The following is a 26,809-nucleotide window of genomic DNA, read 5'->3' as shown; positions in this document are numbered from 1 at the left end:
GTTTTTCACCTTCCAGAAGCTTCCCTGAAGCCTCCAGAGGGCAAAAATCCCAAAGTGCAAACTAGAAGTTCAGGAACGGACTTCCAGTTTGTACATTGGGTCATTTTTCTCCCTCTGGAGTCTTTAGGTCAGAGTCTAGAACTTTTTGTCTCCTACTCTTGGCCACTCTTGCTTCTCTACAGCAGTTTCTCCTGAGAGGGTGGAAGGAAGGAATTTTTTAGGGAACGAGAAAGGATAATTAATATAAATCCAATGAAAGGAGAAAGACGTAAAAGATTTTGCCAAAATGCCTTCCTCCCTCTCTCTCTCTTTCTCTCCCCCATCCACTTCCTTTCCCCCCATCAATATAGGGCATGGTGCTCCTTCTTCACAGCCCGCAGCTGCAGGTGCCTGCCAAGTCAGGAAAGGAGACGAAAAGAGGGGGGGGAACTCTCCAAGGGCGAGCAAATAAAAAGACATGCTGAAACATTTGCAGCTGCTGTGGCTGTGAAACGGGATGCCCTGTCTCTTTGCTCCCTGGCACGCTTGGCTGAAGTTCCCCAATCCATCTCTCTTTCTCTGCGCCCCCCCCCCATGGCTCAGTGTGAAGAACTGGAAGGAACTGCACAGAGGAAAAGGAGGAGCAAGGAAAGGGGGGCAGAAACAAGGGAGAAAAAGAGACGGGGAAGAAAGAGAAACAGAGAGAAAATGAGAAACACAACAGAGAAGATACTGAGCCCCTGCGGGCTTGCTTTTAAGAAAAGAGTTGGGGGGCTTGGATTTGGTGGTGAGGCGGAGGGGGGAGGAGAAGGAAGGTTCAATAGATCCAAGGGTGCATAAAACAGCAGAGAGAGTTGGAGGGGGGGAGGTAGAGAACATCTATTCCTGCAGAAAATAACAGTTAATAATATAGTAAGTTATGCAATAGTATACATGTGGCTATATGTTATGAAAATGAAAAAATAAAAAAACATATATATATATACACACACATACATACATACATACATATATGAATGGGCGTTGGTTACCTACCTGATACCCCGCTTCTCTGGGCAGGTGGAAACAGCAGCCATGCATGGGTTAACTCTGTCAGTATCCAATAGGACTGAGTCTACAAAGTGACATCATAGTACCTGAGGTGTTTCCTCCCGCTTTTGACCAAGTTGATAAGTAGACTGCTGTGCTCTATTAGATTGCTCTCAACTGATCATCTCTCTAGTGTCCTTCTCTACTGTCCCTCTGCGACCTAGGCGCACACAGAGACCAGGATGGGGCTGGCTGCTGTCTCCACCTGCCCAGAGAAGGGGCATATCAGGTAAGTAACCAACGCCCATTCTCCAAAGTTGGTGGAGACAGCAGCCATGTATGGGATGTACCAAAGCTTTCCACGGTGGGATTGCGCATGGCCTAGATGTCTGATGAGGGAAGCACCTGCCTTCCGAAAGCCACATTAGCCGATGCATATTTATCCACCCTGTAGTAGCGAATAAACGGAGTTAGCGTAGTCCAGGTGGCCGCCCTGCAAATTTCTTCTACCGAGGCTTGCATAGTACATGCCGCTGAAGATGCCGCGCTGCATGTTGAATGTGCTGTGATGTTAGATGTTGGAGTAAGGTGATGAGCCTGATATGCTTTCGAGATGGAAGACCTGATCCAGCACCCTATAATCAAAGATGAGTCCCTTGTTGTTGGAGTGAAAAGAGACGAAAATGGCCTCCGTACATCTGAAGTCAGCCGTCCTGCTGATGTAGTCTTTGAGGGCACATCGCACATCTAGCGTGTGCCACTTTCGTTCAAGCCTGTGTGTGGGATTGGGGCAAAAGTTAGCTTGAGATCTATGGAAGGCCGAATTAACTTTAGGGATGAAGGTGGGGTCGAGCCGATGGACGACTCTGTCCAGATGGAACACACACAGATCAGATCTGATGGATAGTGCCGCCAATTCCAAGACTCGCCTTGCCGATGTGATGGCGACTAGAAAGACTGCCTTCAGCGTGAGGTGTTGTAATGAGGGAGACCTCAAAGAGTCAAATGGTGGTTCGGTGAGGAAGTCGAGGACTTTGGCAAGGTCCCACATAGGGAATCTATGGGTGACCGGAGGGCTGAGGTTGGAAGCGCCCCTGAGGAATCATCGGACAAAGAGAGCGGTTCGGAATGATGCAGAGAGAGGACTCAAGAGAAGGCCACAACCTGCCACCTTAGGAGAAAGTCCTTTGTCAAGGCCCTGTTGCAAGAATTCTAAGATGTTGGCTACCGAAGCTTCGAGAGAAACAATATCTCAAGGATGGCACCATGCAGTAAACGTTTGCCAAGAGCCTTCGTAAATTCTATTAGTAGACACCTGAATTGTCCTGGTTACTTTATCAGAGAGATTAGCCAATATCAAGGCCGCCTGCTCAGTCTCCAGGCGGTTAGAAAAGCCATTGGAGGTCGGGGTGATGAATGGACCCTTGTTGAAGAAGAGATTCGAGCATGGGGAGGTGCCATGATGGACTCACCGATAGATTGACTAGGTCCATTTACCATTGGGCGGCGCGGCCAATGGGGAGCGATGAGGATGAGCTCCTCCTCCTCCTCTAGCATCTTGCGTATCACTCTCTGTATTAGGGGGAAGGGAGGGAAGGTGTACAGAAGCCCTGAGGGCCATCTGCACCTTAAGACATCCGTCCCTTCCGCTCCTGGTGTTGTGTATCGAGCGAAGTATCTGGGAAGTTGTTTGTTTGATCGTGTTGCGAAGAGATCCAAAACTGGAATCCTGTATCGCGTGGTCAACTGTCTGAAGATGCAATGGTTCAGGCTCCATTCCACTGGGTCGATCATTGTGCAACTTAACCAGTCCACCTGTTTGTTGTCGGTGCCTGAGATATGTTCCGTGCATAGAGATAGCAGGTTGGTTTTTGCCCAGATCCCTAGGTGAAAAGCCGAGTCCATAAGTGAGATGGCCCTCGTCCCCCCCCGGCAGTTGACATGCGTCTTGGCCATCGTGTTGTCTGTGAGAATCAGTACGTGGGAGTTGCATACTGATGACCGAAAGTGGAGGAGGGCCAGGTGGATTGCCCTCAACTCCAGCCAATTCATGCTGTGGGCTAGGTCAGAGCTGTAGGCCACCTGAGAGTCTAAGTGAGTGCCCCACCCGGTGAAACTGGCATCTGTCATGACAACAAGACACTGGGACTCTCTGAAGAGGGACCCCTGGGAGATGGCCGGGGAGACCCAGCACTCTAGAGATTGGTTCATCTCAGGAGTCAATCTGACCTTCACCAAAAAAAGCAGCTGCTGTTGGTCTTCTGGAACGGCAACAGGAACCACTGGAGTCAGCAACTGTGAAGATGATGGAGAAGCACAAGACCATCTTCCCTAGCAACTGGGACAGTTGGATCAGCGGAACCTGTTGCTTGCTCCTCACTTCGTTGGCCAGATCCCGGAGACTGATCTGACGCTCTACAGACAGGAAGACCTTCCCCTGAACAGAATCTATTAGGGCTCCCAGGTGCACCAACCAGAAGGTGGGAACTAATTGGCACCAGTATAGTGGTCCGGAGCACCAGTGTGGTGGTCTGGAGATCCTGAAGAGGCTGATTGTGTGACCTGGACAGGGAAAGTTGTAGGAACATTTTTTAGAAGAAAAAGGAAATTTAATTTAGGAATTTGGATAAAAGTTGTGAGAGAGAGCAGTTAGCACAGCCAATCCAAGATCGACTGAGTCTAAAGAATGGGAGGAGACATCTCAGGTGCTATGACATTACTTTGTAGACTCAATCCTATTGGATACTGACAGAGTTAACCCATGCATGGCTGCTGTCTCCACCAACTTTGGAGAATGAATATGAATTTCACATGGTCTAAACATAATCTGACAAAGGGCTTATGTTATGTTACGTTACGCAGCCACTTTTTATTATACACAAAAAATCTCACAAGTGGGCTAAAACTAGAATACATGAAGAACAAGGATACAAAAGCATAGATTCAATTGAAAAGAAATTAACTTTTCCGCTGGGGTAAAAGGTTTTCTGTTGATTGAAATAATTCAGAAAATTAGTTCAGATATCATAAGAAATGCTTCCCAAGGACACCACCAATGGCATATACATGTTTATCAGAATTGGTACCAGAATGGAATCCTGAGAAACCATCCTGAGAATAACACTGCCTATATTCATGTCACAGAATCGTTTAACATTCTTAATTGCCTAGAAGGATGTTGCTTAACAATGCTTAATGCCATAATTATGTTATTGACAAAATCTGAATGAAAGATGTTTGAAGGAAGATGCCCATGTAATACAAATCTGAAATGTTAAGGTAGAAAGTATGCTGATAATATCAATCTTAGAAAAGCCATTATTAGAAATGATGGACCAAATGACTTTTTAAATTTTCACAATATGTACATTCTAATCATTGATATTCTCAAGTGAACATTTGTAAGAACCATTATGTTATGAGAGCTATTAAATACTAATGTATCAAATGGACACATGAGTCTTGGGCACTGGAACATATGGGTGGAAAGCAGATTATGATTTTCAATATTGATCTGCAGATGAGGCCAGTTCTAAAAATACCATGAATCCATTAACTGACATTAACACAATTCAGTCAGTAGGCATCAACTGCTGTAAGTCCATCAGTTGCAAGAGATAGATATTGGACAGCATATAATTGAAATGTCTAATACTTTACTTTTATATGATTATAATAGCCCGAAGATAATTGCTTTGTTGTATATTGCCAACTTTATCAATCCTTGTGGCTGACCTACTAAATATTTCTATTATTAAGCAGCTGTTCAATCCTAGCACTGGAAATTAACAATCCCAATACTGTCAATATACTCCAATTAAGCTGCTTTACACTTTACCTACAAATGAGGTTGATGAGAAATACTTGAAGTCTGTTATGAATTTTGAAGTTGTGCATGATTTTTTTATGAATAAAGAAATTGTACCTTTGTCCAACCTGGAAATTTGAGATAGGTGTCCTGAGGCAAATCTGGAATTTCACTAGGAATGGAAAAATTGCCAGTATAAACACTCGGTCCTTCATACGTTGATACATTTTTTCCAGATATCATATGATTGAAACCTCCTTGCACTGCTCTGTCAATGTCCAGGGGATATATTTCCCAGTCAAACAGGATATCTTGAGCAAGAGTTAAATTCACAATCAGACCCTGAAAATAAATGTATTATAAATATGTCAAAGAAGTGGTTTACTGCTTTACAATTCCCTCTCTCCCTCCCTCCTCCTTCCTCTGTCTGCCTGCCTGTCTGTCTGCTTGTCTCCTTCTGCCTAGGTTTTTTGCCCTCTTACAGCTTTATTTGGAAGCCCTCAGTCTAGTGACTACATAGACTCGAATAATTTAATGCAGGTCATCCCATGAAAATAGTAGGGGAGCTCTGGAGAAACATAGATTCTATTGATATTTTCCAAATGGATTTCTACGCTGCTTTGATAAATGACATATGTGATAGAGGGAGTGGTATTGTATTGATCTTGTTTCATCTCTCAGTGTTTAATATGGTCCAATATGGTTTCTATTCAAAGTTGCATAACTTTAAGCAACTGATTCATTTAAGGTGTCCCTTTTTTATATTACACAATTCTTACAGAATTCTTTTTAACAAAATTTATTAAAATGGAAAATAATGTGGGCACAGGAATTCCTGCAAGGGAACTTAATTTATCACTTTAACCAGTTTATTTAGATGGGGACAGTCATAGCCTTACAATCTACTGGGGTGGAAGTCTATAGGTGATTATTTTGGTCACATATCATTTGGATCTTTTTTTAATCTGAGACCCAATTGTGGTTGATGTTGCACAAGGTTTCTATTTCTATTTATGGAAATTGTTTTAACAAAAAATAATGGGTGATTATATTTCTGACATCTGAAAACAGTGTTAGATTGTTGCAAGGCATATTTTTTCTGATGTTATTTCACTGGGAAAGGGATGTTCATTAGGAATTTGAAGCTACTTGTCATTAACATGTTGAAGTGATAACATTCAGATCTACTTCATAATACTGTATCTGCATCAGAAAAAGCTGAGCACGGTCAGAACAGTGCTATGATGGGATAGATGTGGCTTAATAAAAAATGAATCATGATAAAGTGGAGATTTTATAGGTCGGTGCATTCAAGGGAATGGGAATTTGAGGAATAGCTTGATCTGAAATGGTATATTCTCTCTCAGAAATGTAATGTGAATGTATTACTTGAGTCAAAGGCATTATCAAATCTTTATAATAGAAGGGTGTAATATCAATTCCAACTGGTTTACTAATTATATTCTGACTTGGACAAACCTAACAACAGTGGTTAACAAAATGGTAACCCTGTGATTGGACAACTACTATGCATTCTTTGTGAAGTTGCTACAGGTGAAGGTCTGTGAATGTGTGGTCCAAATCCTTAACTGGTACAAAATGCAATGGTTGGACTGCTGAGTGAGGCCCTTCAAGGTGCATGTTTTTGACATATAAGAGTGCAAACAATTTGAAAAGGAATTATCTGAAGAAAGACTTCATCTCTAAGACTTGGTCAAATGATACAATCATTGGGGAAAATCTTACTGCATATACTAAGAACTTCCCCAAACCTCAAGCTATCTAAGTTATTTATGCAAATAGCCAAAGATGTTACTTTAGAAGGTAGCTTACAACATTAACAGAAATAGCTCAAGTACAAAAACTGTCAATACGTTAGCATCTCCTCTAAAGCTCCATTTTAAAAGATTCTTTGTAAGATAAATTTAATCTAGGATTTTGATCTCACCTTTATATTTTAAATTTCATGGTACAATACAATTTGCAAGTTTCCACATCCTGTAGTGAAGCAGTTGAACACATGAAAGCTATGTTCCTTAAATAAACCCATGAAGATATCTTTTTCTGTTTTTTCTATTTTTCATTAAAACTATAGTTTGTGGTAACATACCAAGGTTGCCTCCAAAAGTGGCAAGAGTTTTTAAGAGAGAGAGACTAATTTACATTTCTATATTTTCCTTAATAATAATACTGGTGCATATATAAAACATTTAAATATCAAGCCGTACACAATTCAACTGATAAAAGTCATATAGTTCTGATAATAAATCCTTGCCATCAAAGTCAGAGTTGGCAGCAGACTACATTCTGAAAAATAAATCCATTCAAGGCAATCCATAAAAGGATTGACATGGAGAAAATAAACTTCTGTGATTGTAAAATAAATGATATTCAAACTTTTATGCCAAACTTACTGGGAGATTGTTCCCTGATGTTGAAAGACACTAAGAACTAGAAAGAGAAAATTACTTCATAACTAATCAGCATCAAAGCTGGATTAGCACAAACCGCAAGTCTTCGGATTACAATTAGAACAAAAAGAACATACCTACTGATACTTTCAAATTTACTTTAGATAATGTAAATACAAAGGATAATAGGGAGGATCTGTACTCCTCTAGCAAGTCCTATATGAGCTGAATAACTGTTCACATTTCCAAAGGAAGGTGCCTGTTGAGATAACACCTCTTCATAAAACACTGTATTGTATCTTGCCTGCATTAGATCAATGCCAATTATATATAAGGCTTGGTCAGATTGTTTATTATGCATATTTCTAATCACCCTCACATAGCCGCCAAAGACAGCAGTGATTTTGGACTACTAGTTCAAGTATAGTGTTCTTCTTAATTAAAGGGATACAATAGTATCTCAAAACTTTTTCTTTTCTTCTCAAACTATAAACTCAAACTACTTCCTCTAAATACTATACCTCTATAATATTCACTCCATAGTATTAGAAGTGTTGCTTTGTGTTCAAATAACCTGGCAAATTTATACTTGACTGGATATTTAAGACAATTGAAACTATACCTTGAAGTCCTTGTTGTATCGTCCATAATTGACTCGACCCATATTTTCTATCAACAAATCCAGATTGGCACCTGCATTCCCAGTTATGTTCAATTTCAAGGATTTCCTTCTTTCAAGAATTCCCTGTGGAATCTAAATGAACAATATATTTTAAAGTTAAACCCAAAACAAGACACAGTACAAAAGTTATATCATTATCTACTAGTGTCTTTTTCAGAGGTATCTATTTACGTGTTCTGGGGGTAAGGCAAAAATGCTCCAATTTTTCACCAAAACAGGGGCATTTTTCCTTTCCCCCAGCCCTGCTGAAGCCTTCAGAGTGCTTCTGGGGGGTGGGGGAAGGCAAAAACACCCCTGTTTTGGTGAAAAATGGCCCGTTTTCCAACTGTTTTCACCAAAACAGGGGCATTTTTTCCTTCCCCCAGCCCTGCTGAAGCCTGTAGAGTGTTTCTGGGGGGTGGGGGAAGGCAAAAACACCCCCGTTTTGGTGAAAAACGGCCTGTTTTTCACCCATTTTTCAGAAAAATGGGATGTGGGGGCAGGGTTTCGGGAGGCAAAAATTGCTGAATTCAGTGTATAAGTTGCACCAGCATTTCCACGCTCTTTTAGGGAGGAAAAGGTGCATCCTATACTCTGTAAGCATGTTATTGTGGGGTTTTTTTTCAGAGAAAAGATATTAATCACGTACGAGTTGTTTTTTCTAAACTAAAATCTCATTATTGAGGTTAAATTGCCATTATGTGGGTTTTTGGTTGCAATTTGGGCACTCGGTCTCAAAAAGGTTCGCCATCACTGCCTATAATATGGATAAGTAAACAATTTAAGTTTACTGCCATTTATTTTATAAGTACAATATATTGTCATGGCTATGTGACCTCAGCAGGGGTGTGTTTCTGCCGGCATTACTACTGGTTCACTCTGTGTGTGTGTGCAGTTGCCTGTAAATAGGTCTGTGCATGCGCAGAACATTAAAAATGTCAAAAAAACATGCCACGGCAACCGGGGAACTGGTTTGGGGGTGTGGCGAGCCTGCCATCCCTACTGGTTTAGTTACCCAGTCACAATTTCCACTACCTGAACCAGTACGAACCGATAGCAACCCATCTCTGGACCTCAGACATTATTTTCCATAGGTGCCCTAAATCTGCAGAGAAGGAATACCTTAATACCCTAACATTAGCATTTTACAGTTATAAATCTAGGATCCTTAGCAATAAAAAGTAAACAGAAATTATTGTGACAGTAGACTCTTAAGACCCATCCATCTGAATTTATACTAATCCACAGTATTGGCATATTTCTAAGAAACTATTTTAATACATTTCTACAAGGAGACTACACTAGATAAAATGAAAAAGCAGCCTCTGAAACCTGGACTTTGCCTAATATAGCAAAATGAAGTTAAGAACAGTGTAAACATCGTTAGCAAACTATATGTATGAATAACAATATAAGCAAATTTATTCATCAGTGACCATATCAAGAAATAAACAGTCTTTACCATGCATCACAGAACTGATCTTACTTAGAAGACAGTACTTACTTGGCATTCTTTTTGTATAATTATTATTACATTACATACAGGAGACAGGATAATCCCTCAGAGAATAATAAATAGATAGAAGATAGACAGACAGACAGAAGACAGACAGACAGACAGACAGACAGACTGTAGACTTTAGCTCAGCATTCAATACCATCATACCGGACATTCTTCTAACTAAACTAAATCAGCTAGTGGTACCTGAACACACTTGTGAGTGGATCACAAGATTCCTAACAGACATGAAACAGCAGGTGAAGTTAGGCAAAATAACATCAAATACCTGTACAATTAGCACAGGAGCCCCCAGGGCTGTGTGCTCTCTCCACTTCTCTTCTCTCTCTATACCAATCAATGCATCTCAAATGATCCATCTGTTAAACTACTGAAGTTTGCAATGATACAACAGTGATTGGTCTCATTTGAGACAACAATGAAACTGCATACAGATGGGAGGTTGAACAACTAGCCTTGTGGTACGACCAGAACAATCTGGAACTGATCACACTCAAAACCATAGAAATGATGGTAGATTTTAGGAGAAACCCTACCATACTACCAGCTCTTACAATACTAGACAACACAGTATCAACAGACCTTCAAATTTCTAGGTTCCATCATATCTCAAGACCTAAAATGGAAACCTAACATCAAAAACGTCATTAAAAAAACACAACAAAGAATGTTCTTTCAGCGCCAACTCAGGAAGTTCAAACTGCTCAAGGAGCAGCTGATACAGTTCTACAGAGGAATTACTGAGTCTTTCATCTGCATCTATATAACTATCTGGTTTGGTTCTGCAACCCAACAAGACAGACACAGACTTCAGAGGAAAATCAGAACTGCAGAAAAAACAATTACTGCCAACCTGCCTTCCATTGAGGACCTGTACACTGCATAAATCAAAAAGAGGGCTGTGAAAATATTTACGGACCCCTCACATCCTGGACATAAATTGTTTCAACTCCTACCCTCAAAACGATGCTATAGAGCACTGCACACCAAGACACTCTGCTAAACAAATAATTCCCTCACCACTATGAGGGAATTCACTATGCACCATTCACTAAGGCTGCATTACTATTACTATTAATCTTCTCATCATTCCTATCACCCATCTCTTCCCTTTTATGACTGCAGGACTGTAACTTTGTTGCTTGTATCCTTACGATTTATATTGATTGTTTCCTGATTGCTTATTTGTACCCTATGACTTAAGTGCTGTACCTTATGATTCTTGATAAATGTATCTTGTCTTTTTATGTACACTGAAAGCATATGCACCAAAGACAAATTCCTTGGGTGTCCAATCACACTTGGCCAATAAAGAATTCTAGATAGATAGATAGATAGATAGATAGATAGATAGATAGATAGATAGATAGATAGATAGATAGACAGACAGACAGACAGACAGACAGACAGACAGACAGACAGACAGACAGACAGACAGACAATAGATGTAATCATAGCTATAACCACAAGAAAGCAGTTGTGATATGGTGCTTTACCCCATCCACAGAGATGTAGGCCCGATCACGAATGCCATCAAATGAAGAAAGAATTTCCTTACTACAGTTTCTTGGTAACTTTGTTCTGTATAATGCGTATCCAAAATACTTGAAGAACAAAATAAAGACAAATACTGAAAATTATTTTAAGCAAGCATTGCATTTTTATAATGTAGCTACATTTATATCAATTTATATAGCCATCTCACAATTGCAATTGGAAAGCACAAAAGGGGCTCAAACTAAATTTATTTTTTTACAGACACTCTACAGAAAAATTATAATATACAGGTTTCAAGTTTTAAAACTAAATCAAGTATTTGCTATTTAAGAATCACCATTATCTTCACATATTTAGCAAGGAATGGTGGAGGAAATGGGAAATGGGACTTTGGATGCTGTGTACCTACATTGGTAATTCTCTTGTAAGTATTACAAACAAATAAGTTAGTTGGACAAGAACTGTTGAGAAAAGTTTGGAAAATCATTATGCAATATAAAAACATGTAATAATTTGTTTGTTTGAAATTAAGAGTGTGGAAAGACATGGATTTATAGTTATTATCAGCATACCTCTGAATTGAACTAATGTACATTGAACTAGTGTACATTTTCCATCATTTGGAAAATATTTGTTAATTGTGATAGAGGATGGCATGAAGTATAAGAAAGTGACAGAAGAGGAAAAGAGTCAAATCAAGCATCCTTAAGTTTGGTATTGCAGTCAACACAAACAGGTTCAACAATCAGCATGTTTAAATAAAAGTAGGACTAAATCTGTTACCACTCAGTAGGCATAGGGCTAGGGGACATTGTTGAAGGAGACTTAGAATGAAATTGTTTACTAATGGTCTACAAATAATTGACTAGGTATTCCAAAGGTGCTTTTTCAAGAGACAACTGGACTTCCTGGTTTTTCTGGATGACTGAGAATCTCCATAGAAATTAACTGGCTAGTGTTTTCAATAGTCCTCAAATTCTGATATAATTTCTATTAATAAGGTGGTCCCTAACCTAACTTGTTACTTATTCTTTACAGATAAATATATATATGCTGGTCTTGTTGTATTCGGGTCTTTTCCCATGTAAGATTGTGAAAATCTACAAAAACAAATATATATGTGTGTGCATGTGTGTGGGTTGCATTTGTGCTGATAAATAAAGGGAGACTAGTATAGATCTATTTCAAGCTATTTAGCTCGCATCAGCTAGCCTTACCCTTACTTGGAATCGAACCTGGGCTGTATTACATATCAGGCAGTTGTATTAGCCACTAAGCCACAGGCTCTCCTCCTTTATCAGCTAAGCCAGGGAAATAGGTATGTATTGTGTCACAACCCCTGGTATGCCCAAATATGGGAGGGAGCATACTGCTTCCCTTTTCTGTCTTTCAGCTCACATTAGGAGCCATCCAGGCAGAAAGCCATTTTTTTATGTTGCCTTTGTTACATTTGTGTTGCATTTGTGCTGCTAAATAAATAAAGGGAGACTAGTATGCTCCCTCCCATATTTGGGCATACCAGGAGTTAAGGTTAGGGTACATATATATATTCATATATATATATATATATACATACACACACATACATACACACACACACACACACACACACGTGTGTGTGTTTTCGTAGATTTTCACGGGTGTAGGTATGCTGGTCTTGTTGTAATTTGGGTCTTTTCCCGTGTAAAATTGAGATTGTCTTGGCAACGTTTCGGCGAGGTCTCACTCGCCATCCTCAGGCTGGTGTTTTGGTCAAATAGAACAAGACCAGCATATATATATATATATATATATATATATATATATATAGATAGATAGATAGATAGATAGATAGATGATAGATAGATAGATAGATAGATAGATAGATAGATAGATATAGATATAGATATAGATAGATAGATAGATAGATAGATAGATAGATAGATAGATAGATAGATAGATAGATAGATAGTTGGTTGTGGCCCAGCAGGATCCGGTTGAGCTGCTGATGGACTCAGCGAGGAACCATATGAGTCTGCCCTGGACGATGTGGAAGACCCTGTGCAGGGTTCAGACTCAGAGCAGGGACCAGAAAGGCTGGTTGGCCACCAGGTGGCGCCTGAGGCATAGAGCAGTGGGGAGGATCAAAGGCAGTTTGTCCCTGACGCTAGATTGAGAAGGGCTGAGAAACGGAAGCAGCAACTCCGTAGGCAGACTCACAGAAGATGATTAAGCACAGGTGGTTGTGGATTGGCCCCTCCCAAGAGAGATTATAGGTGAGGCATTGGGAGGGGACATTTGCAGGAAACAACGTTCGAATTAGTAGTTAAGAAAATCTATCTGTGTATTCTAGCCATGTCTGTTCGTTTGGACTATCTGCGTTGCTTCATTTGAACTATCTGGGTTGCTGCAGAGCTACTCTATTGAACGTGAGTTGTCTGGGCCCTCAGCCAAAGGATTCATTATCTCAGTAATTAAACAGTGGCAAACAACCAAGCCTGTGTTCTGATTTATTCACAGGCGTGGGGGGGGGGATGTCAGAATACACACACACACACACACACACACACACACACACACACTAAGTATTTCCCACTTGCTCCTCTAGATTTTTCAGAGTTTAATCTTTAATCAGAGGCTCAGAAACAAGATTTTTCTTCTGCTACATATTAAGATAAAGATCCTTATGTGAAACATAGGAATGTATATTAAATAAATCTGCTGTCTACTTGTTTTGTACTGCCTTCTTTGCCAACTCCAGAATTTTTCCTCTTATCTAGAAACTATTACCACAATTCTTATCTCAGTAATAAAAACTAGATTTAAATTAATGTTTTAAAAGGTGATTATTTTATTTAGTAGTAACTAGAAATTAATCCTGCTAATCCAATTTTATGGTATTGGCTAAATACCTAAAATGCTTTATTTTGCTTATTAGAGAAACCATCATAGAACAGTGATGTATTTAAACATTTAGAATATTTAACGAAGCAGAAGAATTGTAGGCCCAGTGGTTAGAGTATAGTACTGCAAGCTACCTCTGCTGACTGCTGGCTGCCTGCAATTTGGCAGTTTGAATCCCACCAGGCTCAAGGTTGGCTAAGCCTTCTATCCTTCCGAGGTCAATAAAATGAGGACCCAGATTGTTGGGAGCAATATCAGCATATTCTATATATAAACTCTGTAAATTGCTTAGAGCTGTAAAGCACTGTGAAGCGGTATATAAGTGCTATTGCTATTTTAGAAGGCTTTCATAAAGAATATTAAAATAGTAGCTAAGATCTACAGGAGGGAGGGATTATGCAATTTCATTATCTGGAACAATAGGAAAAGTTATTAGAACTCCTGCTCATCTTCTACAAGTTGAACTGGAAGTTACTTTCTATTAAAGTCTGGGTTGGTAAGCTTTTAGAAACAAGCTTGGGTAATATTTGGATTTGTTATTCCAACAAAACAGCTGGAAAACTTCCTTAAATGAATGTTGGGCAAGTATTCTCTTTCTATGCCAACCATTTTCTTGGAATCCAAGAAGTAGTGAGACTTATTTATAATTTGGACACTAGGAGGGATAAGAACTACATGGTGATAACTAAAATCTGATATTTGTAGAAATTGAAATTAGACCAAAATAAGCTGAACATTTAATCAATATAACTTTCTATAAAATTTGGCAACTATTTACAGCATTTAATTGTTTAATTAGTAAATAATTTCTTCAGTAATAGATGTATGTATTTTGGCAAATCCTTATATAGAGATTCTGACGTAGTCATTCTCAGATTGAGGAACTTCAGCATTATTTCTATATGATTGTAATATTTATCACTCTATGAAAGAAATATTGAAAAAAGGTAGTGAATAAGAAAAAAACATGTTACCTAATTTTAGTGAAGGTGTATCACAAATAAGCACAAATAAATGCTTAATCATGTATCTACAAAGCCAATGTTGAATAAAAGTGTAGTTTAAAATTATAATGTCACTGAACATATATAATTATTTATTCTGTGTAAGGTTGTGCACATTATTGTCCATTTCAAGTTGTATTTGTGTTTATGTACTTGTGAATATTTTAATACAAAAATTTATATAATAAATAGGGGGCAGCAATAGAAACAGGGAGTAAGCTTCACATCTCTGTTCACATAAATCTCCCATTTTTTGATTCTATAAAAAATTTTCAATAGTTTAATACAAATCTCTAATTCGTTTCCCCTTTCATTTTCTTCCAGCTCCTGACACTATTCCAGAGAAAATCTGTTTCAAATTTTTACTTCCCCCATCTTTAAAACATTACCTCTATAATAAGATTTATTGTTCCATCCTCATAACTCCTTTACTGAGTTCAAATCCCTGACTAATCTAGAGTACTTTTATTCAATCACCATTTCCATTAATAGCTCTCACATATATTTTATGCCACCCACACTAGTCACCACTCCCTTTCTGATACATTTCATTTCTTAAGAATTCAGTATCAGAGTAGAAACTCAAGTTCTCCATTAATAGTGCAGAATATGCAAATGGTATAAACTTCCTAAAATGTTTATGCATTTTTTCTAAAAAGTATAACAGAGAATAGAATAGACTAACTCCTCCATGAACATAAAATATAAATTAAAAATGAATAAATATTTTAATATGATATACATAATTAAATAAACTGGCCAAATTGTGAGTTAAAAAGTCTATGTAGGAATCAACTTTTACCTGCTTTAATTGAACAAACGTCAAAGGATACATGCTTTTAATTGGTCCAGATGGGGAAAAATCATTCAGAAGTTCAGTCACTGTTCCAACCTGCAATGGAGCAAAAACAGAGTATAATTTTCATTGAAATAAATGCAGAACAACAACACAATCATGCTAACAATGCTTACATAAATAGCCTGTAGCAGAAGAACTAAATGGTTCCTAAATGATTCTTTACTGAATTCTCATGCAAATATGTTAAAGAGTGTAATAATTCAAAACGCATTCTCCAGAACTTATATTTTATAATTAACTTTATAATGTAAATAAACTACCTTATCCTAAAGATATGATTTTTTCCTGAGACTAAATTCCCTGATGTGTTAATTCTAATTAAACTTTTTTTAAGGTTTCTTGCACATTTTTCAATTATACATTGTAAAAAAAGAGCTCCATTTTTTAAGCTTCATGACAAAGTTCAAATTTTCCACTTCCAATCTCCAAAGAACACCACTGCAAAGTAAATGATTTTTTTATCTTTTATTTTTTAAAAAAATGCCAAATCAAAATTTCCCAACTCATGACTATGCAAATCTAATGGCTATGTAATATACATTCATTTACCTTCATCAATTTAACTTCTCCATAAGCATACTTAGGAGTTGTTGGAGGTATAGGCCCCTTTGGCAAATCCTTATACTGAAATATGAATGAAAAAAACAAAAAAACAAAAAACAAAATATAGTCTTCAGTATTTGAAGAATCAATTTTCTCATTCTTATGTAAATGATATGCTCTTATATGATATTGGGTTGCTGTGGTACCATTACTCAGTCTGGAATCCTTGAGATTTGTTAGGACTAAATCTACCAGCATCATCACTTCCTAGCCAAAATGGTTAGGACATATGGCAATTGTAGTCTCCCCACATCCTCACTACTTGGTAATAATTATATACAATGAAGAAGCTGTCAGGAATTCCATTTTTTTTCCTTTCTGCTATGACAACTTTAAATGTAGAATCTAGACTAATTTAATACTTTGAGGAGGAACCAGTGGCGTAGCGTGGGTTGTCAGCACCCGGGGCAAGGCAAGTAATTTGCGCCCCCTAACCCGTGGATTTTAGCACTCGAGTCTCTTCCACTAGATTAGTTAAAGAAACCCTTACCCCCTAAGCACATTGTGTGTGTGTGTGTGAGAGAGAGAGAGAACGAGCGCTCGCCAGCGCCTACTGTATTAGGATCTTTAACCTCTACCCTCTTTTGTTGAACGCCTGGGTTTAATCCTAGGACGTTTATCCATCGCGACTGAGAACCATCCAAGTAAGAAAGTTTGAATTCAAAGGTCTTTCTGGATTTCGGATTAGAGCCAAATCTTCTCTCCCCCCCTCCAAAAAATCCTAATCTTCCCTCCTCTTTGTAAAACCGTTTCCAAGGGAGGGGGCGAGACTACACGATTCCTAATAGCAAAAGAAGAGAGGAGCAGAAGGAGGAAGAGAAGTAGAAGAGGAGGAGGAGGAGGAGGAGATGGGGAAAGGGGGCCAAAGAGAAGGCAAGGGCAACCGAGAGCCAACCTTCCCTCTCCGAGGCTATTTCGTATTTTATTTTCTCCGCGAATGAAATCCCCTGGATCTCTTGGGGAGAAGGCAGGCAGGCCCCACGCGTGCGTCCTTCGGAGCTGTAGGTCAGCAAAGCAATGGGCAAGTTAACTTTTTCCAGGGCCAGCGGATCTATAAAGCACCCTGGTGAGGGGAGAGGCAGTCTGTAAAGGCTTGAGAGAGGACGGGTGTGTGTGTGTGTGTGATGGTTGGGATGGGGGTCTAAGAAGGCCTGGCGGAGGGATTGGGCAGCGGGGCGTTCACGGTGCAGAACCCGCGAAGAATCCCGATTCTCTCCTTAGACAGCCGGAGACAAAAGCAGACGAGGTGGATATCTCTGTTAGTTGTCAGCTCAGGGTCTGGGGCGGGCGAGGAATGCTAATCAGCCTCAGCAGAGCCGGGAGAAGCTGCAGATCGCCCAGTCAGGTCATTCCCTCTCCCCTTTCGCAACTCCCTCCCATCTCCCCTCCCTTCTCCGCGCCCAACCAGGCGGTCTCTCCTAGACTGTGATGATCCCAGTCAGGTTTCTCAGATGCAACGCTCGTTTTGGCCTGCCCGCAGCCACCCGCCCGACTGCAGGTCCCGTTTCCTGCCTTTCATCTAGCTGCAGGTTCCTTACTCACCCACGGAACAGGCGCACAGACACACACAAGTGCGCACACAACTCCCCTGGCTTTGGGTTCTCCCCGCATCCCACTTAGCCTGATCCCCCAAAAGGTTCCGATTGGAGGTTTTTTTTTAAAACCTCCGCTTTCCGATTAAACGACCTTGACTTGGCTTTCAATACTGGGGGGAGGAGGCGCCCCCCCGCCCCATTTCGTGCACCGCGCCTTATATACACGCAGGCCCTTTTCTCCTATCCACTGAGCCCAGAAAGAGAGATCGATCGCTGACCTCAAGGTTTAGGCACCGCTTGATTTCTCTGTCCACTGTAAAGGTCATAGGAAGCAAACGCCTCCCTAAAACCTTTAAGCAGCCAGGCTACTTCGCCCCAAGAATCTCCCTTCCTTGCGCCTCTCCTTTGAAAGACAACCGCCGCGGATTCGCGGGTGGAAGCAGGGCAGGGACCTGGGTAGGCCGCTGGCCTCGCAGACCGAGCCTTCCCCGCTTTCAGACCCGGCCACGTGCAGTGAGAGAGAGTGAGTGAGCCAGGCAGGGGCAGAGAGCTGCGAGTGCGAGCGCCCCCCCCAGATGTTGCGCCCGGTGCGGCCGGCCCCCCCTGCACCCCCCACGCTACGCCACTGGGAGGAACTCTGGAGATTTCTTACACATAACTCACAAAAATGATTATTCTGTAGAAAAAAAATCTTCTTGCATCTAATAGATAATCCTTTGCTCTCTTTTTATTTGCTATAATCAAATACTTATTTTCATCTGCTACAATTGAGATACTTTATATCTAGCCTGCAAAGGGTTATACTAACACTCCCACATTTAGTATGGAAAAATCCAGAAAACAACCAGGTAAAAGAAAAGAGTTAGTTTTTTCCCCTGTACCTATTTGCTGCAATCTATTGGGCCTCCAGATTTTTAAGGCCCAGCAGATGCACATACAGTCACCTGAATTTTGTCATCAAATCTGAGAAATCTTGGTTGACTGAATCAGACTACTATGGAGCCCAGATTCATCTAGCAAGAGCAAGTATTTTAGGTTCTTGACTACATTAGAAGTCAAAACAAATCCAGGGTAAGATACAGAAGTGAGGTTTCAAAAAGAAACTCACCATGCCAATGACTTCTCTGAGAGCAAAATACTTCTCTGTAAGATCCCCTGCTTCACTCAATGGGGCATCGTAATCATAACTAGTAGGTTGTGCCATGTATGGTATATTGGCTCCTGTGAGAAGAAGCAGATTGTTAAGTTGGGTATTTGATTGCCTCCACTGAATTATATAGGTTTAGGAGATTTTATAATGTCCTTGGTGAAATACATTGCATGTACTTCATTTGCAAGGCAATAGCTATATTTGAGATACCAGCTTGGTGTAACAGCATGAGCATGTTTAGAGTAAAATTAAACTTTGATGGATTTGTAAAATACTGACCCAAAAGCATCCAAAGTGATGAATACTGTCCTTATCATTCATATAAGATAATTGCTTAAATCACAGATATGACTAGTAACCTAGTTTGCTCATTTCTTTTTTTACTAAGAGGTATTGTGCTAAAAACCTTGATTGACTAAAGCCATACTTGATAGTAGAGAAGAACATCTTATCTTTCTCTTATACAGAAGGAATGACATCAGAACTATAGGAACTAGATTGCAAGAGTGTTGGGACAGGTTTTAGCCAAATTATAGTTGAAAGAAATGACTATGAGCAGATTTTAGAAGATAGTGGAGTTTACATCAGGTAGTAGATATGTACAGATTATATTTTGCTCTTCAATAGATAAATTTCTGAGGCAGGGCTGATGTAGCGATGGTACAATATGCGATCTTGAAGCTCCAAGATCACCATCGATATCTCTGCCGCTGGACAGTCTTGTTGGACCTAAACCGTCCCATATAGATGGTGATAGAGAAGGGTACATCCTGCTGATCCCAGGGACATCGCAAAGTCCCTGGTAGATCCAGGAGAAGCTCTTTTTTCCGGCAACTGAGAAGCAGCCATTAAAGCTGCTGAAAGTTGGAACAGCTCCAGAATGGAGGAAAGCTGGAGAGAAAGTGTGTCGAATTGGTGAGATAATTTTTATTATTAGAGAAGAGAATACCCTAAAAGATCAAAAGTAAAGTTAAAATTGAAGACAGAAGAGGTCAAGCAGCAAGATTAAACCTGAGTCAAAGGTAGTGTGTTATTTTTCCTTAAACCTTTTATTGCTGGAATTTTTACAAACGCTTATTTTTTAAACTGGATTGGATTTTTTTCCCTTTTATTTTCCTTTTTTTAATACTTATTGTTTAAGACTTTCTTTTTTCAACGCTCTATTGCATTTTTTATTTTATTTTTATTTTTTCCCTTAAGTTTGGAATATAAAGAGGGAAGTAAAAATAAAGGAAAAGAAATAACACTGCCACTTAGCGGCTTGGAGGCTTGGAAACATTGTTTTTCTTTTCTTGAGCATTTGTGCAAAGTAAGAGCTGGTGTTACATTTCAAGGACTCTGAGCTTGTTTATTGAAAATGATAGTAGGATGAGCACCGATTGTTTATACAGGGGCTCCTCTGGAGTACTATCAGTAGCTGGATTGGAGTGAAAAGAAAGTTTGGAGTTGAAAGGAAGAAGATTGCAGTGAACTTGTTTGGAACTTAATAAAAAAGCTTTGGATTCTATATAGTGGCAGTGTTTACTATCTGGAGGAAAAGATCAATACAGATGATGTTGCAGCACAAAAAAGAAAAGGAAGTGACATTGCAGATGGTTATGCAAGAAATTCAAAAAATACAAGAACAGAGAACATTGAAAAGAGAACAGAGAATATTCAACAAAGAACAGGAAAAACAAATGAAAAAATTGAGAATATCCACCAAACGATGATGAAATATGAGGACAGAGTTCAAAAAATTGAAGGAAAAAGATGAACAAAGAAATAAGAAAATTGGAGATAATGCCAGCAGATTGAGCGTGGTTGAAAAAGACAAGAGTGGAATATTGGAATGGGAGATTGATAGATCAGAATTTTACCCCAGATTCCAGAATATAGAAGAAGAAAATGAGCGTTGGTCCTTACCTGAACGCTGATTTTCAGTGACGAAGGTGGGAGGGGCTACAATAGGGTTTGTTACAGCCTGTTTGGTCCAAAGACTGAGGGATTTTTCTTTAAGTATCCTCCTTTCCCTCGTGGCTCCCAGTTCCCGAGGTCGAGTGGAAAAGCTGATAGCAGTATGTAAGGAATAATCACAACGGAACAGCAAACATACACAAAAAAAGACAAAGACCCCCCCCGATCCCAGAACCCCAATTAGGGCGGGAAAGTAGCCCCTCCCACCTTTGTCACTGAAAATCAGCGTTCAGGTAAGGACCAACGCTAATTTTCCAGTGACTCTGGTGGGAGAGGCTACAACAGGGACAAGCTACGTCCCGGGGTGGGCTGAGTGCTCCGGGGGAGGGGGGTCGCTACCTGTTGGAGCACCCTACGGCCGAAGGCTGTGTCCCCCGAAGCGAAATGGTCTAGACGGTAGTGACGAACAAAGGAGGATGGGGAGGCCCAAGTGGCCGCCCTGCTGATATCCTCCAAAGGAGCCCTGGAACACCAGGCGGCAGTAGTAGCCGCGCTCCTCGTTGAGTGGGCGGTGATACTCTGAGGTGGGGCCAGGTGAACCGCCTGGTAGGCCTCCGAAATTGTCTGACGGACCCACCTACCAATGGTGGTGGAGGACACCCTAGCTCCCAGTGACCTGGGCAGGAAGGACAAGAACAAGGCCTCTGACCGTCTAAAGGTGGAAGTGCGCCTGAGGTAAATGCGAAGCGCCCGGCGGACATCCAATCGATGCCAAATGACTTCCCTCTCGTGGACAGGGGAAGGGCAGAAATTGGGCAAAACAACCTCCTGCAATCTATGGAATAAGGAGTTAACTTTAGGCAGGAAGGCCGGGTCTAGCCTCAGGACAACCCTGTCCTGATGGAACTGACACAACCCTGTCCTTGGACGGCAAGGCGCCCAATTCAGAGATGCGTCTGGCCAAAGTGATTGCGACCAGGAAAACCACCTTTAGGGTAAGGAATCTAAGGTGTACCGTCCTCAGGGGCTCAAAGGGAGCCCCCGTCAGAGCCCTAAGAACCAGGGCTAAATCCCATGTGGGAAACCTATGTACAAGGGGAGGACACAGATTAGCTGCGCCTTTGAGGAAGCCCTTCACTAAGGGAGATTGAGTTAACGACCAAGGCCCCTCCCCCACCAGAACCAAGGACAGGGCCGCTGTCTGCCTCTTCAGGGTATTATGGGACAGCCCACGGTCTAACCCATGTTGTAGGAATTCGAGGACCTGGGCGACCGAAGCCGAGGATGGGTCTATTTGGAACCTCCCACACCAGGAAGCAAAAGCCGACCACGTGGAGTTGTAAATGCGCGTGGTCGAGGGGCGCCTGGACGCCTCGATGGTAGATATGACCTTGGTGGAGAGGTTAGCGGGTCAAGCTGCCACTCGCCGTGATCCACTGTCATGCGGCTCAGCCAGTCCGCCTGATGGTTCGCCACACCCGAGATGTGGTCTGACAGGATAGAAGCTAGATTCTTCTCCGCCCAATAACCCAGTTTCCGAGCCTCCAACCACAAGCTTCTGGAATGGGTCCCCCCCCTGACGGTTTATATGAGCTTTCGCTGCAACGTTGTCCGTCAGGAGAAGAACATGTTGATTGGAGATCGAGCTCTGGAAGTGAAAGAGCGCGAGATGGGTCGCCTTCAGCTCCAGCCAATTGATGCTGTGGTGCAGGTCGGACTTGGACCATCTCCCCTGTGCCAGGCTGGAGTCCATCACTGCTCCCCAGCCGAAGAGACTCGCGTCTGTCATGATGGTAATGCGGTCTGTCTCCCAGAACCCGGCCCCTCGATTTAGGGACGGGGACAACCACCACCTCAGGGACCAGCGGAGGTCTGGGGGAATCCGAATGGAGAGCGGAGAGTTGCTCAGTTTCCGCCTCTGGAATGGGATGAGAGTCCACTGGAGTGTTCTGGAGTGTAGCCTCGCCCACGGCACGATGCCTATGCATGAGACCATCTTACCCAATAATCGTGCTAAGGTGAGGATGGAAGCGGACCCACTTGTCTCTGGAGGCTTGTGAGCCGTTCTGGGGAGAGACGAACCAGGCCCGCCTTCGAATCTATTACTGTGCCTAGATGCAGGATCTTCGTAGAAGGTGTGAGATGACTTTTGAGGAAATTTACTGAGAATCCCAAGGATTGCAGCATCTGGATGGTGGTCTGCAAGTCCTATACTGCTTGTGATCTTGATTTGGCCAGGACGAGCACGTCATCCAGGTAGCAATGGAGCCTCACCGGCCTCGACCGCAGGTGAGCCGCCATTGCCGCCAGGATCTTGGTGAAGGTTCGAGGGGCGGAGGCCAGGCCGAAGGGAAGGCCCCTGTACTGAAAATGCTGACCCGCGTGGGTGAAACGGAGGAATTTGCGATGGGAAGGCCGAATCGGGATGTGTAAGTAAGCCTCTGTTGGATCTATGGATGACATGAAGTTGCCCTGCCTAATACCTAGAAGAATTGACTTTAGGGAGGACATCTTGAAGCGTCGGTAGACAAGGTAGGAGTTGAGACGCTTCAAGTCCAGAATCGCCCTCCATCCCCCGGAACTCTTCGGGACGACAAATAGGTTGGAGTACACGCCTTGACCCCACTCCTCCGGAGGGACCGGCTCAATCGTCCGAATCTCCAGGAGATGTTGGACAGTGAGGATCATCAGGCGGTGTCTTTCCGGGTCCCTGGAAGGGGGAAAGGTCTGGAAGAGTGTCGGGGGATGGGAGATGAACTCCAGCCGGAGTCCCTCTCTGACCGTCGCCCTGACCCAGGCGTCAGATGTTATCCGATCCCACTGGTCCACGAAGGACGCCAGGCGGCCGCCAATGCAGAGACTTGGGTTCGAGTCACTTCCCCCTGCTGAAGGGATGGACGCCCCCCCCCCCATGAAAGGGCCGTTTAGACTGACTTTGATACCTGTTCCTGTCCTGGTAATAAAGACGCTGATTCTGCCTGTTGTATCTATAGGGAGTGTACTTCTGCTGTCTGGAATCCTGGTCTGGAGCCCTAAAGGAAGAAGTCCTACAGTAGGAGGAGGAACGGTTGTCAGATTTTTTTGTATTGGATGGAAGGACCTTCTTCTTATCTTTGTTTTCCACAAGGATGGGGTCCAAAGAGGCCCCGAAGAGGTTGGGACCAGAAAAGGGCGCCGCTGCCAGGCTCCATTTGGACTTATTGTCCATTTGCCAATTCTGGAGCCACAGGAGCCTCCGGGCCGACACCGAGGTGGAAAGGGCTCTGGACGTGAATTTGATGGAGTCGAGGGTGGCGTCAGCTGAAAATTGGGTAGCTGAGATGATTTTGGTGAGGTCCTGGTGAAGACGCTCATCCTGAATTGGGATATGGTCCTGCAACTGTCGGAGCCACATGACCGTCGTACGGTTAAAATAGGAAGTCGCCGCGGCCGCCTTAATGGCCCAGGCAGAAGCGGTAAAATTTTTGTGCAGGGTTAGCTCTGCCCGCTTGTCCTCTGGCTTCAATTTGTCAGCCACGTCACCCAAGACTACAGAGGAAGCGTTGGCCAGAAGAGCGACCGGAGCGTCCACCGTGGGAAGCTGCAGTGCCTGGGCAAAGGCTTGCTCCATGTTATAGTAACATTTGTCATTGGTGCCCGGATTTGGCAGGGAGGAAGGCCTGGCCCACTGATTCTGGACCACTTCCAAGAAAAGAGGAGGTGCAGGAACCTCCTCCTTATCCGTATTGGGATTTATGAACATGGCCAAATTGGGATCCCTGTGTTGGGACACTGGAGGGGCCCCGGTGCCAATTTGGGTGGTCTTCTTGGCCTTGCGTAACATAGGCTTGAAGGCCAGAGGTGGAAAGAGACCAGGGAAAACTGGGGCCTCTGGGAAAGCTGAATTTTCGTCTTCCGAGAATCCAAATGGATGGGCGGGTTCTCCCAGGACCGAACCCTTGCTGACCACAGAAGGAGAAGAAGGTCTGAGGCTGTCATGTCGCCTGGTAGCGAGAGGGGGGCACCCCCTGGTAGCTGAAGTGGAACCGGGCCTACCCTGGGAAGCATCCCTATGAGCTAGGCCTGAAGAAATACCCTTGTAAATTGCAGTGGAAATCAGCCTCCTGATACTGGCAGGCAAATTTTCCAAATCCTCAAAATCTTCATCAGAGGGTTCCACTGGAGGCCCACAAGGAGCCAATTGAGCCGGTGGTAGATAATCTCTGGAGCCCCCTTCCCCCAGGTCCTCCACCCCTGCTCTGTAATTCCTGGGTGAAATGGAAGGGGAGGGTGAAGTCACCTCTCTTCTAGTTCTGGCCGGAGAGACAGAGGGAGAGGAGGGACTGAAACCCCTGACAGGGGATTCAGAGGCCTGAGACCTGGCATCAATGGGAGACCTGGATCGAGATGGAGAGTCAGGCCTTGTGGCTTGAGCCCGCTTCTCAGCCCTGGCCACCTGTTTCTCCAGGGCCTTCTGTCTCCTGGACTCATCCCTGGCCGCTGCTCGGGAAGGGCGTTGCTCTGCCATAGGCTTGGAGGCCGTTGTTCTAGGCCTCAGCCTGCCCTGGGCCTCCTCCACCCCTTCAGCCTGGGCCTGAGCCTCCGAGGTTGTGGAGGCCATCATACACTCACGTGTCTTCTGTCTACCTCTGAAACCAGTCCTCGCTGAGCTGCACTGCAGGTCTGGAATGCCCTTCAAGGTTCAGAGGGCTCGGCTCGGCCTTGTCGAGTGTAGAAAATGGCCGCTGCCGCCCACGAGGTCGCACCAAAATGGCCGCTGCGCCTCGTGGGTGAAGTTCCAGGAGATTCGCCGCCTCTGTTTCTCAATGGCTCTGAGGGGTTAGCCTCGCAATGAGCCTGAAACGAGCCTTCCAGCCGCTCCTCTCTGCTGCCTCCTCGTTGCCTCACGTGGGGCTCTAGCGGCTTTGCGTTGCCTTTGAAGTCTAGCGCCAGCGATCGGAGATAAGCGCCGCCGCGCCACTGGGAGAGGCTTTCGGCCGCGGAAGCCCTTTGAAGTAGTGGCCAGCGATCGGGAAGATAAACGCTGCCGCAGGGCTAAATTTGCTGGCAACAGCTTTAGAAGGCTGCCGGACCTTTATGCTCAGCCCAAAAATAATTGAGCCGTGCTCAATAGAGCCAAGGCGCTCCAGGGAGCGTAGGGAATTCTCCCTACTCCCTCAACAGGAAGTCAGTCCTTAAGTACTGTAAGAATTAAACACTTCAAAAATTTAGAGAATCCAATTAATCAAATTAGAACAATTTACTAAATACCTCTAGGAGCCAAAGCTATTGCTTGGACCAAAGACTGAGGGAACTGGGAGCCACGAGGGAAAGGAGGATACTTAAAGAAAAATCCCTCAGTCTTTGGACCAATCAGGCTGTAACAAACCCTGTTGAAGCCCCTCCCACCAGAGTCACTGGAAAAGGGAGAAAATTTGACAGAAGTAATGAGAGAAATTCTGGCAGAAGCATCAGTGATAACCAAAGGGAAGTTGATGGAAGGAACAGATGAGGGGTTTCGAGTCTTTACAAGATATGCAGTGAAAAACAAGTTGCCAAGAGAAGTCCATATAAGATCTACCAAGAAAGCAATTAGAATACAAATACTAGAAATGGCAAGCGATAAAAGATTGTACTACTACTCGATGGATACAGGATGATGTAATGAAATGCTATAATAAAAATTAATTTAAATTAATTTAAATTTAGAATATTACGCATAAAATGAATAAATAATAGTTATAGTAAAATAAATGATTAACAATGATAATAATGTATACATATATACTAGATTGATAATATGAGATTTTATATAAATTGTAAGTGAGGACTATGGAAAAGATGCACAAAAGTTTTATAACCAATGATAAACAATTTTATACAGAATATAATATAAAGATGTACTATTATTGGATGGTTTTAGGATGATGTAATGAAATGCCGTAATATAAATTTATTCCAAATTTAGAATATCTCACATAAAAGGAAGTAATAAT

General features: G+C 42.5%; 1 protein-coding gene across 3 annotated transcripts in view; it reads right to left on the bottom strand.

Annotated features, from left to right (window-relative positions):
- GLB1 (galactosidase beta 1) overlaps nt 1-26,809 on the bottom strand; it is a 187,334-nt gene that overhangs the window by 18,903 nt on the left and 141,622 nt on the right. For 2 of the 3 annotated variants that reach the window (XM_081969808.1, XM_081969809.1), the window contains exons 10-15: nt 18,897-19,009; nt 16,200-16,274; nt 15,594-15,683; nt 10,904-11,011; nt 7,850-7,981; nt 4,934-5,158 (exon numbers count right to left, since the gene is read on the bottom strand). In XM_081969808.1, the coding sequence (XP_081825934.1) occupies nt 4,934-5,158; nt 7,850-7,981; nt 10,904-11,011; nt 15,594-15,683; nt 16,200-16,274; nt 18,897-19,009 (743 nt within the window). The remainder of the gene's footprint in view (nt 1-4,933; nt 5,159-7,849; nt 7,982-10,903; nt 11,012-15,593; nt 15,684-16,199; nt 16,275-18,896; nt 19,010-26,809) is intronic. The other variant, XM_081969810.1, reaches the window with a different exon arrangement.

The sequence above is a fragment of the Natrix helvetica genome, assembly GCF_964273705.1.
Source record: "Natrix helvetica genome assembly, chromosome: Z".
NCBI lineage: Eukaryota > Metazoa > Chordata > Lepidosauria > Squamata > Natricidae > Natrix > Natrix helvetica.
Note: the sequence above shows the minus strand (reverse complement) of the source record. Positions and strands in the feature narration are given on the sequence as shown.